Source organism: Chiloscyllium punctatum, chromosome 31 (assembly GCF_047496795.1).
Source record: "Chiloscyllium punctatum isolate Juve2018m chromosome 31, sChiPun1.3, whole genome shotgun sequence".
Taxonomy (NCBI): domain Eukaryota; kingdom Metazoa; phylum Chordata; class Chondrichthyes; order Orectolobiformes; family Hemiscylliidae; genus Chiloscyllium; species Chiloscyllium punctatum.
The window spans coordinates 63,014,439-63,029,213 of NC_092769.1; the positions used below are offsets into that span (position 1 = coordinate 63,014,439).

At 45.2% G+C, this 14,775-nt stretch overlaps 1 protein-coding gene across 2 annotated transcripts; it reads right to left on the reverse strand.

Annotated features, from left to right (window-relative positions):
- Positions 1-927: 927 nt before the first annotated feature.
- Positions 928-8,382, reverse strand: LOC140457205 (uncharacterized). Of its 2 annotated transcripts, none has more exons than XM_072551280.1 (2): positions 7,887-8,382; positions 928-7,744 (listed from the first exon to the last, which is right to left on the reverse strand). In XM_072551280.1, exon 2 carries the CDS (start codon positions 7,411-7,413, stop codon positions 6,097-6,099), a length of 1,317 nt encoding a protein of 438 aa, XP_072407381.1. In that variant the 5' UTR covers positions 7,414-7,744; positions 7,887-8,382; the 3' UTR covers positions 928-6,096. The 2 variants fall into 2 exon arrangements, with proteins under 2 accessions (XP_072407381.1, XP_072407382.1); XM_072551281.1 differs by having other exon boundaries at positions 7,828-8,382.
- Positions 8,383-14,775: the final 6,393 nt, after the last annotated feature.

Here is a 14,775-nt window from a genome sequence, read left to right on the forward strand (position 1 = left end):
GTACCTTTGAACAGTTCAAATCCTGTGGGAATGGAGCAAATATTTCAATGTTTGTTACTGAAAAGGGGGAACATGATGACACAATGCACAAATAATTCAAAGGCTGATTTCGGATGAGTTCATGATGAACTCAAACATTTCACTAAGACCTGAGCACCATGTTCTCATATGAGGTCAAGGCAATACAGAATCCAGAAAACACTCCCAAGAATTGGTAAGTAATGAGCTGCACCACTTATGTGATTGGAGATCAGAGACAGAGTATGCTGGAGAAACTCTGCAGAAACTCAGAATTCTGAAGAACAATCATACCCAACTGGAAATGTTATCTTTCCACAGATGCTGCCAGACCTGCTGAGTTTTTTTCCAGTTTCTCTGTGGTTTGTTTCAGAACTTCCAGCATCAACAGTATTTTGCTTTTATTGGTGATACTAGGTTTTTGAGTTTGGAGAAAGAAAAGCTAATATGAAAAAAACGTCCTGTGGAAGTTATAAATCAGGATGAAAAACAGATTGCTGTGTAAACTTAGCAGAGCTGGCAGCACGTGTGGAGAGAAAACAGCAATAACATCTTGGGTCCAGTAATCCTTCTTGAACCCGAGATGTTAACTCTGCTTTCTCTCCACAAATTTAAAGATGAAATTTAATTTAGATGTTGAGAATCACGCGATTCAGATCTCCAGTACCAACAGGTCTTTGTTTGAGTTTACTGTCAACTTACTTGTCTCATCCACATTTTCCAGACTTTTCACTAAAATGTACCTCGACAGCAGATAGCTTTAACGAACGACAGAATAACATTCTAATTTCCATTCTGTGATGGTTTTTTTCTGTATCTTTTATTCTAAGAGGAGCACTGTGTTGTGCCTGCCACACGGTGTGTTTTAACTCCTAATATCCAGCAAAAGAACTGCGAGTCGACTCTTAATAATAATAAACAATATTAATTTATTTGAACAATTAATACTATAACAACAGAATACTCTATAAACTAATGATTTACACCACAAATCTATCTTGTGTTTTACCTTAATTCTGGATGATCACATACCACCACAATAGATCTTGTCCTTGATGCACTTGCTGCTGATTGTCTGGTCTTCCCTCGGTGGTCCCAGGGGTGTCTTTTCTTCGCGGTGGTTGGTCTCGGGTTACTGCTTTTACTGTTCACCAATAGATCGATCAGGCTTGATCACTCTGATCGATCGAACCCAAACAGGCGTTGGCATCTCGATGGCAGGATGGTCCTTAGGCATCCATTCCTGGGGGTGCTTGGAGCACGAAGCCCCCTCCAAATAAGCATATGAGGGGCCCCTGTGTCAGGTGCCTACCCCGATGTTTCCAATCACCCTGAGCACGGTGCTCCGGTTGACTCTATTCAAACCTAAATTTGGATGTGTACTGTGTGGTCTGCAGCTACCAGGTCAATTGCAAACTGTCTGTTTGTAGCTGCAGCCTGTCTTGATTCTGCAGCATGTTTATTAGCACAGTCACTTTGGTCAAGGGTTGACTCCGTTTCCCAGCATGCCTCAGTTTTCTTCAAATCTTTGTAAATCCATCATTTTGGCTCATCCGGCCACAATTCCAATAATTACAATTCTCTGTCAGAAGCCCTGAAGGAACTTTACTGTCAGTCACAGAGCTGTACAGCATTGAAACAGACCCTTCAATCCAACTCGTCCAAGCCGACTGGATATCCTAATCTGATCCATTCCCATTTTCCAGCACTCATAACCTTCTAAATCCTTCCTATTCATTTACCACCCTTTTGAATGTTGTAATTGTACCCATGTCCACCATTTCCTCTGGCAGCTCGTTCCATAGACTCACCAACCTCTGCGGGAAAAAGTTGCCCCTTTAAAGGTCCCTTTTAAATCTTTCCTCGCTCAGCTTAAAACTATGCCCCCTGGTTTTGGACTCTTCTACCCCGGGAAAAAGATCTTGGCTATACATGCCTCCTCATGATTTAATAAACCTCTATAAGGCCACTCCTCAGCCTCCAACGCTCCAGGAACAAATGCCCTCGCCTATTCAGTCTCTCCCTATAGCTCCCTCTGTCTAATCCCAGCAACATCTTGGTAAATCTTTTCTGAACCTTATCAAATTTAATGTCTTTCATGTAGCAGGGAGACGAGAATTAAACCCAGTTTTCTAAAAGTGGCCTGACCAATGTCTTGTACATTGCCCCCAACATGATATTCCAACGCCCATACTCAATGCACTGACCAATAAAGGAATCTGTATCAAACGCCTTCTTCACTACCTGCAACTCCACTTTCAAGGAACTATGCACCTGCACTCCTCGGTCCTTTTGTTCAGCAATACTCCCCAGGGCCCTACCATTAACTGTATAAGTCCTGCCTTGATTTGCCCTAGCAAAATACAACACCTCACACTTATCTAAATTAAACTCAATCTGCCTCTTCTCAGCCCATCAGCTCATCTGATTAAGGTCTCCTTGTACCATCTGCACTGTCCACTACACCACCAATTTTGGTGTCATCTGCAAACTTACTAACCATATCTCCTGTATTCACATTCAAATAATTTATATACATAATGAAAAGCAGTGAACCCAGTACCAATCTTTGCTGCATACCGCTGGTCACAGGCCTCCAGTGTTTAAAATAAACCCTCCACCACCATCTTCTGTCTCCTGTCTTCAAGCCAATTTTGTATTCATTTGGCTAGCTCCTTTTGGATTCCAGGTGATCTAACCTTGCTAACCAGTCTACCATGCGGAACATTGTCGAAAGCCTTGCCGAATTCCACATAGATGTCGTCTAGCTCCCTGTCTCAATCAAATGTCTTTGTCACTCCCTCAAAAAATGCAAATTACTATTTAGTATTCACCTTATATGGTGTCTGTAGATCGGAGGCTGAAGTACTGGCAATCAGTTCTGACATCAACTCCGAAATCTCCCATTCTCAAGCATTTTGTTTTGAAAAGCAACAAATGGGATGAAACCAAATCTTTAAAAGGCAAAGTCTCCCAATCAAGTTGTCACCACATTGTCAGTGGTATGAGTTAACTTCTCTGCATGATTGCAAATGTTGAAATAAACATTCAACAACTTTACACAAGTCCTACATTAATACATTTTTTTCCAATTCCTTTGGGTGCTTTCTCAGCTTTGATATTTCTTGCCTGTCTTCAAGAGCCTTTCCAAATGATTGTCATGTAATTGCAGAAAAAGTAAAAAGGTTCGCCTTTCACAGGGATACAAAGCTTCTTAGACTAAGAATTTTAAAAAAGGTTGGGGTTTATAAGTTTGAGAGATCCAGACTAGAACCTCAAAACTGAAGCTTACCTTTTTGGAATCAAACATTTTCCTACCTTTTCCAATTCTACATGTATTTTGTAAATCATATACAGATTCTTATTTTCACTCAGTAATGAATTAGAAAGTACACATAGACAATGCTATAACAGATAAAATGTTATAACATTTCATTGTTCTCAGCACAGAAGCTGGTCGCATTTTAAACTAAACATCAATTATAAACTCACAAAAATCGAAATTGTTGGAGAAACACCACAGGTCCGGCAGTATCTGTGGACAGAAAACAAATGTTTTAAGTCCAGTGACCCTTCTTCAAAACTGCAGACCTCAAATATTAACTCTGCTTTCTTTACACAAATACTGCCAAACCTGATGAACTTCTCTAGCAGTTTCTAGTTGTGTGTGTGTTTAGATGTCCAACATGGTGGCTCAGTGGTTAGCACTGCTGCCTCACAGTGCCAAGGACCTGGGTTTGATTCCAGCCTTAGATAACTGTCTGTGTAGAGTTTGCACATTCTCCCTATTTCCTCCCACAGTCCAAGATGTGCAGGTTAGGTGAACTGGACATGCTAAATTGCCCGTAGTGTTCAGGGATGCGTAGATTAGGTCCATTAGGAGAAAGTGACGACGGCAGATGCTGGAAATCAAAGTCGAAGAGCATGGTGCTGGAAAAGCACAGCCGGTCAGGCAGCATCCAAGGACAGGAGAATCAACATTTCAAGCATAAGCTCTTCATCAGTGGCCCAAGGGTGTGTGAGAGTGTGTGTGTGTGGGGTACGGGAGAGAACACGATAGGTAAATGAAGCTGGAGGTGAAGGTGATAGGTCGGAAAGGAGGGAGGAGCAGATAGGTGGGAAGGAAGATGGACAGGCTGGACAGGTTAAGAGGGCAGTGGGGGGGGAAATAAGAAAATGGGTGAAACTCACATTCATCCTGTATGATTGGAAGGTCCCAAGGTGGAAGATGAGACATTCTTCCTCCAGACATCGGGTGGTTAAGTGTTTGGTGGTGGAGGAAACCTAGGACCTGCATGTCCTTGACGGAGGGGGAGGGGAAGTTAAAGTGTTCAGCCACAGGGGGATGAGGTTGTTTTGTGCGTGTGGCCAGGAAATGTTCTCTGAAGCTTTTTGCAAGTAGGTGTCCTGTCTCCCCAATGTAAAGGAAACCACATCTCTGATGGATGCGGAAGGCTCCTTTAGAGCCTTGGACAGAGATTGGGGGAGGAGTGTGGGCTGGTGGGGGTAGTGGACCTAACAAGGGAGTCGCGGAGGGAATGGTCTTTACGGAATGCAGATAGGAGTGGGGAGGGAAATATATCCCTGGTGTTGAGGTCATTTAGGTCCATTAGCCAGGGGAAATACAGAGCAATCGGATAGGGGAATGGGTCTGGGTGGGTTACTCTTCGGAGGATTGATGTGGACTTGTTGGGCCAAGTGGCCTGTTTCCACACTGTAGGGATTGCATGATCATTAGTTCTTTGTTTTATTCCGATTATAAACTTCCTTTGTAGCTGGTGTATGGAGAAGATCCTGTCCACTGTTGATCTGTCAGCACAGGAAGCACATAATCCTTCTGGATGCACTAGCTCTGTAAATAACTGGAATCATTTAAATATGACCCTTGGGAAGATCTTGTCTGTGACACTTAGGAATGACATGCCTCGGTCATTGTTGCAATCTCCTCTGTCTCTGTTTTCATAGCTTGTGGCGATTTTTGCATCATGCATGTCGTATGGAACAGATCCTATATCCCAACTGGAGGAGGAGGGACTTAGATGCAGCCGTACTTGTGACTTTCTGTGTTTGAACAGTCTGGCTGTGATTCCATCCTCACCGACGGCCTTTCTGCTTGCTTGGCAATCCACGGCTTTTTCCAGGTCGGGTGATGAAGGCTCTGCATCCAAGTCAACCACAATAAGGAGCTGCAGGCGTGTGTGAATTAGAGACAGGACTTTATCTGTGTCACAGGAGTACAGTTCAAAGGAGTGCTTAATGCAGTGGGGCATCTACTTACTTTCATCAGTGAGAATTTTACCATCTCCTGATCTCAAGGGGCTAACTTTAATGCTGGTTGGACCAAGTATTCTCTTGATCCCAACAAATGTAGGACATAGATTTCTACTGTCACAGGCAATTTGGATTCCTTGACAAAAGGTAATTGATCCAGTGTTTCTTTACACAGTACCTCCCTTTCTTTTTATATGAAAGTCTCAGCTACTTTCAAATGATTCCATGTTGTAGATTTTGGGTTTACATTGTATATCAGGCGGGTTTTGCTTTTTGCTTTAATGACAGATGCCATCTCTGCTCAGCTGGTTTCAGACCAGTTTTTTACAAGGGTTCTGTCTTGACCAAGTGTAGCTGCTGCTGGGTCATAAAGGTTTGAAGTTTGCACCTCCCAAACTTTATTAAATTCAATGTTGAGTGACAAAGCATTTATTGCCACACTTGGAAAACATAGTAAAGTTTTTTTTTGCTTCTGATCATTTAATTTCAAAATGTGAAGGATGTGTAAGCTTGTAAGAACTATCAGCAAAAAATGTATCAGCGCTTTTTAATTGGAGATGCTCTTCAATGAAACCTTTCAGACTTTTAGATTTGCACCAAAGATAAATTTTGGATTGAAGTAAAAGCTCAAATTTATTATAATCAAATTTCTATCAGGAGCTCTTAAATTAAGTGAATAGATCACAGATGATGTTTTTTAAGGAACATTGCAACCCCCAAAATCAGGAGCAGATCTAAAATATTCAACTAAAGCCAGTTATCAAAGTTGTTACATTCAACAGAAACCCATCAAATATTGTCATATGATCAAACCTGAATGTGATTAACAACAGAAGTCAAACTCTTCTGACGCTTATGAATTCGCTGATGTGTCAACAGATTGGATGACCGTGTGAATCCCTTCCCACAAGTGGAGCAGATGAATGGCCTCTCCCCGGTGTGAACTCGCTTGTGTACATTGAGGTCAGAAGCAGACCTGAACCTCTTTCCACAGGCAATGCAGTTGAATTGCTTCTCCCCAGTGTGAACTCGCTTATGTGACCAAAGGCCAGATGAATGAGTGAATCCTTTCCCACAATCAGGGCAGATGAATGGCTTCTCTCCAGTGTGAACTCTCTGGTGTGCAGTGAGGTCAGAAGACTGCCTGAAACCCTTTCCACAGTAAGAGCAGCTAAACAGCATCTCTCCATTATGAATTCGCTGATGTAACATGAGACTGGCTGACTGGGTGAATCCCTTCCCACATTCTGAACAGGTGAATGGTCTCTCTCCAGTGTGAGTGCGCAAGTGTGCGGTGAGGGTAGATGATTGCCTGAAATTCCTTCCACAGTGAGTGCAATTGAATGGCTTCTCCTCAGTGTGAATTCGCTGGTGTACAGCCAGGTTTGCTGACTGTGTGAATCCCATCCCACACTCAGAGCAGATGAATGGCTTCTCCCCAGTGTGAACTCTCTGGTGTGCATTGAGGTTGGATGAAGACCTGAACCTCTTCCCACAGTGACTGCAACTGAATGGCATCTCCTCAGTGTGAATTCTCTGATGTAACATGAGGCTGGCTGACTGAGTAAATCCCTTCCCACACATGGAACAGGTGAATGGCCTTTGTGCAGGATCTTCATGCTGATGTGAAATCAGGTCAGCTGAAGGCTTCAACCTCTTTCTGTGGGAAGTGCCATTGAATAGCCTCTTCCCAGTGTGAATTTGCTGATGTGACTGGAGGCTGGATGACTGAGCAAACCTCTTCCCACATACTGAGCAGGTAAACGGCTTCTCCCCAGTGTGAATTCGCTGGTGTGCAGTGAGGGTGGATGACTGTCTGAACCTTTTCCCACAATAACTGCACTTGAATGGTCTCTCCTCAGTGTGAATTCGCTGATGTAACATGAGGCTGGCTGACTTGGCAAACCCCTTTCCACACATAGAGCAGATGAATGGCCTGTCTCCAGTGTGACTGCGTCGATGGGTTTCCAGCAGGCATGGATAATCAAATCCTTTGCCACAGTCCTCACATTTCCATGGTTTCTGTCCAGTGCCAACCCCAATGTGACTGCGTCGATGATATTCCAACCTGGATGGGTATCTGAATCTCTTCCCACAGCTTTCACATTTCCAAGGTTTCTCCATGTTGTTGGCGTCCTTGTATCTTTCCGGGTTTAATGGTAAGTTCAAAACTTGTTCAGGTATGCAACACGTTTCTAAACACAGTGGATGATGTGATGGTCTTCGGGCTGTATAATTAATTAAGCTCTTTCCACAGTCAGTTCGTTGGACGACTCTCACTCAAGGGATTGAGAGAGTCTCCATGCTTTCCTAGTCACACCGGTGTGTGAAATCTTTTCCCACAGACAGCATTTCTCCTTCCAAATTCAAAGGCGGATCTTAATCAGGTCTTTTTGAATCCAGTGACCCTGTCGTCTTTCAAATTGGTTTTGCTGTGTTTCCTCCCCTTGACACCCTGTAAAGGGACAGTTGAAAAAAATTCGTGACTATATGCACAGGAAAGAAATTCAGAGCAGACAACTCTGGCTGATTTCTTACATTGTCGCCCTAAAGCTGCAAACCCCACTTCTCTTGTGCTATCCATGGGATTCCCTTACCAAGATGGCTGCCGGCCAGGGTTGCCTGGATAACCCGAGTACTCCCAGTGAAGGATCACCGCCTTCTGCAAGATGGCTGTTAGTGTACACCCCTCCCCCTCCCCCGGGGGCCTGTCACCACCCTTGGTGTAAACACGGGGCCGAGGGGCTCTTATTCGTGGCTTCGGGCGTTGATAAAGTCGCCAGGCCCCATTGCGGCGGCTTCCATTCCATTCCTACCCGGTCTCACGTCCCCCTCCCCGCCGCCCCAACCGTCCGCTCCTCCTCAGACTGGCCCCAGGAATGATACGGAGCATGCTCAGAGCTCAGCCCGCTCCTGCACGTGCGCACTCGGCTCCCGTGGCCAGTGATTGGGGACTGTCTGCGGCGCGAGACCGACGAGGGGAAAACCAGGGGTCATTGTGACGTGTGAATGGAGCTGCACGGTGGCAAAGTCGTTGGTCCTGCTGCCAGGGACCCGGGTTCGATTCCAGCCGGGGGTGACTCCCTATGTCTGCGTAGGTTTCCTCCCATAGCCCAAAGACGTGCAGATTAGGTTGATCGGTCATGCTAAAGTAGCCCCAGGATCGGCAGGTTAGGTGCCTGAGTCTAGATTAGAGTGGTGCTGGAAAAGCACAGTAGGTGCCTGAGCCAATGGTAAATGCGGGGTTGTGGGGACTATGAAGGATGGTCCTTGGAGGGTTGGTGCAGACTCAATGGGCTCGATGGTATATTTATCCTCAATAAATCTATTCCAATTTGCCAGTATTTGGTCCATATCTCTCTAAACACTTCCTATTCATCTACTCATTCAGATGCCTTTTAAATGTTGTGTCATATCAGCCTCCACTACTTCCTCTAGCAGCTCATGCCATACTTTTTTTGGCCTTCTTTTGCCCGAAACGTTGATTTTGCTGCTCCTCGGATGCTGCCTGAACTGCTGTGCTCTTCCAGCACCCCTAATCCAAAATCTGGTTTCCTGCATCTGCAGTCATTGTTTTTACCATATTACACCATCCTCAGTGAAAAAGTTGCCCGTTCGGTTCCTTTTAAATCTTTCCCCTCTCAACTTAAAACATATGCTCTCTAGTTTTGGACATTCCTACCCTGGGGAAAAGATCTTGCCTGCCTCTGCTCATGATTTATAAACCTCTAAAAGGTCACCCCTCAGCCTCCAACGTTCCAGGGAAAATAGCCCCAGTCAAAATTACTCGGACCTTTGTTTTCAGAAGAAACAGGCTTGGGCAACTCCAACCCCCTCTCAGAGTTGCTTTGAACCACAGTATTTGGTGGGTGTAAGGCTCCCCCATTTGAGTTTCTGTTGTCTTTGAGCAACAGTCTTGTAGTCCACCCAGGCAGCACTTCTGCCCTTACACACAGGTACCAGCCCAGACAAGACTCCACGTGCTTTATTCAGAGCACATTTTGATTACCCAATGTCAGTACACAAGTTTACATACATCTTACAGTTTTAGATTTCTTGTTACTATCCTGTACAATTTTCTCTGGATTTATTATAATTGTATAAGCATTATCCAAAATTTTATTCATACATGCCAGACTATGAATACATAATAGACCCTTACTGCCTTCATTAGTCAAGACATTGAAGGCGAGAGCAAGGAGATCATGAAGCAGTTGTATATAACATTAGATAGGCTACTGCCGAAGTATTGTGTGCAGTTTCCTGTCACCACACTATAGGAGGATGTTGATACAAAAGAGAATCGCTGAACGTTGTCGAGGATGCAAATATAATTCAGATATAGAGACGCTGAATAATGGAAGAGCCAAACACATGAGTGCAAAAGATCTTGCAGCCTCTTTCAGTGGTCTCCAGCATGAGACATACCAGTCTTCAGCCAATTTGACTCATTTCACGTGATATCAAGAAACAGTTGGCGGTCGGTGCTGAAGACTTGAACTCCACAACTTCTGTCTCCCCTTGCCAAGCTCTTCCAGTACAGTTACAATCCTGGCATCTGCCAGTCAATGTGGAATATTGCTTATGAACGTCCTGTACACAAAAAGCAGGACAAATCCAATCTAGCCAATTACCACCCTATAATACTACACTCAAGTCAACACGAAAGTGATGGAAGGTTTCATCAACAGTGCACCCAGTTTGGGTTCCACCAGACCACTCAGCTTCTGACCTCACTACAGACTTCATGGACAAAATAGAGGTGAGGCGAGTGAGTCCCTGACATCAAGGCTGCATTTGATTCCGTGTGGTATCAAGGAGCCCTAGTAAACCTGGAGTCAATGGGTATCGGGGCTAATTGGAGTCATACCTCGCACATAAGAAGATGGTTGTTATTGGCGGTCAGTCATCTTAGCTCCAGAACATCTCTGCAGGAGCTCCTCATGGTAGTGTCCTAGGTCCAAACATCTTCAGCTGCCTCATCAATCACCTTCCCTCCATCATAAGGTCAGAGGGGGGGTGTTCGCAAATGATTGCACAATGTTCACCATTATTCGAGACTCTTCAGATACCAAAGCAGTTCATGTTCAAATGCAACAAGATCTGGACAATATGCAGGCTGAGGTTGACAAGAGGAAAGTAACATTCGTGCCAGACATACGTCAGGCAATGACCATCTCGAGTAAGCGATGATATAACCATTGCTCTTGACATTGAGTGGAGCTTTCATCACTGCATCTCCCACTATCAACATGCTTAGGTTACCACAGACTAAAAACTCAATGGGACCCACCCCATAAACACGATGGCTACAAGAACAGGTCATAGACTCAAAATACAGTGGCGAGTAACATACTCCTGACTCACCAAAGCTTGTTCACCGACTACAAGGTGCAAGTTAGAAATGTGGAGGAGAAAGTGAGGACTGCAGATGCTGGAGATCAGAGTCAAATAAAATGTGGCGCTTAAAAGCACAACAGGTCAGACTGCATCTGAGGAGCAGGAGAATCAACGTTTAAGGCATAAGCCCTGAAGGGCTTAAACCCGAAATGTCGATTCTCCTGTTGCTCAGATACTGCCTGACCTGCAGTGCTTTTCCAGTGCCCACTTTTCAACACAAGTTAGGAGTATGATGGAATTCTCTCCACTGCCTGGATGGATGCAACTCCAACAACACTCAAATGGCTTGACACCATCTAAGACAAAACAGCCCGCTTGATGTGCTCTCCATCCACAAGCATCCACTCCCTCTCCCACCGACACTCAGTAGCAGCAGTGTGCACTGTCTAGAAGATGCACTGCACAAATTGACCAAAGATCCCCAGACAGCACCTTCCAAACCTATAACCACTTCCATCTAAAAAGGATAAGGGCAGCAGATATATGGGAACATCATCACCTTCAAGTCCCCCTCTAATACACTCACCATCTTGCCTTGGAAATACATAATTCTTCCACTGTTGCTGGGTCAAAATCCTGGAATTCCCTCCCTCATGGCATTGAGAGTCAACTCACAGCAGATAGACTGCAGTGGTTCAAGACACCTCCTCAAGTTCATTGTAGCTAACAGCCATACATACAATATGTCTGAGACATTATCAAAGTTTGATGAAAAAATATGTTGAAACCTTTTTCATTTCCTTTGAGAACTGGCTAAACAGAATGAACTGGCCACAGAACATAGAAAATTACAGCACAGTACAGGCCCTTTGGCCCTCGATGTCGTGCCGCCCTGTCATACTAATCTGAAGCCCATCCCACCTACACTATTTCATGTACGTCCATATGCCTGTCCAATGACGACTTAAATGCACTTAAACTTGACGAATCTACTACCGTTGCAGGCAAAGCATTCCATACCCTTACTACTCTGAGTAAAGAAACTACCTCTGACATCTGTCTTATACCTATCTCCCCTCACTTTAAAATTGTGTTCCCTTGTGTTTGCCGTCCCCATACTTGGAAAAAGGCTCTCCCTGTTCACCCTGTCTAACCCTCTGATTATCTTGTATGTCTCTATTAAGTCACCTCTCAACCTTCTCTCTAAACGAGAACAGCCTCAAGGCCCTCAGCCTTTCCTCGTAAGACATTCCTTCCATACCAGGCAACATCCTAGTAAATCTCCTCTGCACCCTTTCCAAAGCTTCCACATCCTTCTTATGATGCGGTGACCAGAACTGTACACAATACTCCAAGTGTGGCCGTACCAGAGCTTTGGACAGCTGCAGCATAACCTCCGAGTTCAGGAACTCAATCCCTCTATTAATAAAGGCCAGAACACCGTATGCCTTCGTAACAACCCCGTCAATCTGCGTGGCAACTTTCAGGGTTCTGTGCACATGGACACAGAGATCTCTCTGCTCATTTGCACTCCCAAGAATCTTACCATTAGCCCTGTACTTTGCATTCCGATTACTCCATCCAAAATGCATCACCTCACACTTGTCCACATTAAACTCCATTTGCCACCTCGCAGCCCAGCTCTGCAACCTATCTATGTCTCTCTGCAACCTACTACATCCTTCGTCACTATCCACAACTCCACCGACCTTAGTGTCGTCCGTAAATTTACTAACCCACCCTTCTAAGCCCTCATCCAGGTCATTTATAAAAATGACGAACAGCAGTGGACCCAACACTGACCCTTGCGGTACGCCACTAGTAACTGGACACCAAGATGAACATGTTCCATCAACTACAACCCTCTGTTTTCTTTCAGCAAGCCAATTACTGATCCAAACTACTATGTCTCCCACAATCCCAATCCTCTGCATCTTGTATAATAGCCTACTGTGGGGAACCTTATCGAACGCCTTGCTGAAATCCATATACACTACATCAATGGTTTACTCTCATCCACCTGTTTGTCACTTTGTCAAAAAACTCAATAAGATTCGTTGGGCACGACTTACCCTTCACAAGACCCTACTGACTGTCCCTGATCAGATTATTCTTTTCGAGATGGTTATAAATCCTATCTCTTATAACCTTTTCCAACACTTTACCAACAACTGAAGTAAGGCTCACTGGTCTGTAATTACCAGGATTGTCTTTCCTGCCCTTTTTGAACAAGGGAACCACATTTGCTATCCTCCAGTCCTCAGGCACTATTCCTGTAGACAATGATGATTTGAAGATCAATGCCAAAGGCTCGGCAATCTCTTCCCTTGCTTCCCAGAGGATCCTAGGATAGATCCCATCCGGGCTTAAAAATGTGTTGCTGGAAAAGCGCAGCAGGTCAGGCAGCATCCAAGAAGAAGGAGAATCGACGTTTCGAGCATAAGCCCTTCTTCAGGAATGAGGAGGGTGTGCCAAGCAGGCTAAGATAAAAGGTAGGGAGGAGGGACTTGGGGGAGGGGCATTGGGAATGCGATAGGTGGAAGGAGGTTAAGGTGAGGGTGATAGGCCGGAGAGGGGTTGGAGGTGGAGAGGTCGGGAAGAAGATTGCAGGTCAAGAAGGCGGTGCTGAGTCCGAGGACTGGGACTGAGAAAAGGTGGGGGAAGGGGAAATGAGGAAGCTGGAGAAATCTGCATTCATCCCCTGTGGCTGGAGAGTTCCTAAACGGAAGATGAGGCGCTCTTCCTCCGGGCATCGTGTTGCCATGGTCTGGCGATGGAGGAGGCCAAGGACCTGCATGTCCTTGGCAGAGTGGGAGGGGGAGTTAAAGTGTTCTGCCACGGGGCGGTTGGGTTGGTTGGTGTGGGTGTCCTACGTTCAGACCAACAAAATTTGGACCCAACCAGGACAACACTACGTTCGGACCAACAAAATTTGGACCCAACCAGGACAACACTCTGGGACACCCGCACCAACCAACCCAACCGCCCCGTGGCTGAACACTTTAACTCCCCCTCCCACCCCGTCAAGGACATGCAGGTCCTTGGCCTCCTCCATCGTCAGACCATGGCAACAAGACGCCTGGAGGAAGAGTGACTCATCTTCCGCCCAGGAACCCTCCAGCCACAGGGGATGAATGCAGATTTCTCCAGCTTCCTCATTTCCCCTTCCCCCACCTTTTCTCAGTCCCAGCCCTCAGACTCAGCACCGCTTTCTTGACCTGCAATCTTCTTCCCGACCTCTCCGCCCCCACCCTCTGGCCTATCACCCTCACCTTAACCTCCTTCCACCTATCGCATTCCCAACGCCCTGCCCCCAAGTCCCTCCTCCCTACCTTTTATCTTAGCCTGCTTGGCACACCCTCCTCATTCCTGAAGAAGGGCTTATACCCAAAACGTCGATTCTCCTTCTCCTTGGATGCTGCCTGACCTGCTGCGCTTTTCCAGCAACACATTTTTAAGCTCTGATCTCCAGCATCTGCAGTCCTCACTTTCTCCTAGATCCCATCCAGCCCAGGGGACTTGTCTATTTTCACACTCTGCAGTATTTCTAATACCCCTTCCTTGTGAACCTCAATCTCTTCTAGTCTAGATACAAGTATCTCTGTACCTTCCTCGCTAACATTTTCATTTCCTATAGTGAACACTGTCGAAAAATATTTATTTGGTGCTTCCATACTGTGTGGGTAATGTTAGTTCCGAACAGGCAGGGCTAGTGAGGTGTTTGCAGTGCTGTCAGAGGTAGTATCAGCAGAATAAGAAGAAGTGAAAAAGGCAATTTTGAGTGCCTACAAATTGGTAATTGAAGCATGTAGGCAATGGTTCAGAAATGTGAGAATGGAAGCAGGCCAGACTTACATTGAGTTTAAAAGAATTAAACATAGTAACTTCGACAGATGGATGACAGCATTAAAGACAGCCAAGACATATGAGAATCTAAGAGAATACTCTGCTGGAGGAGTTTAAAAACTCTGTTCCAGAAATGATAAGAGCTCATTGAGGACCAGGAAGTTCAAACAGTGAGAAAAGCAGCAAAGATGAATACGCATTAGTGGATAGATTGAAATTTAGCTTCCCGACAGCAATTTCATTCCGCGAGGGATAGAAATTGGGAAGAAGGGAGGTCCTTCAATGAGAAGTGAAAAGTAG

What these genes read in the sequence shown, in the direction of transcription:
- LOC140457205 (XM_072551280.1), bottom strand. Translation starts at nt 7,413, where the DNA reads ATGGAGAAACCTTGGAAATGTGAAAGCTGTGGGAAGAGATTCAGATAC.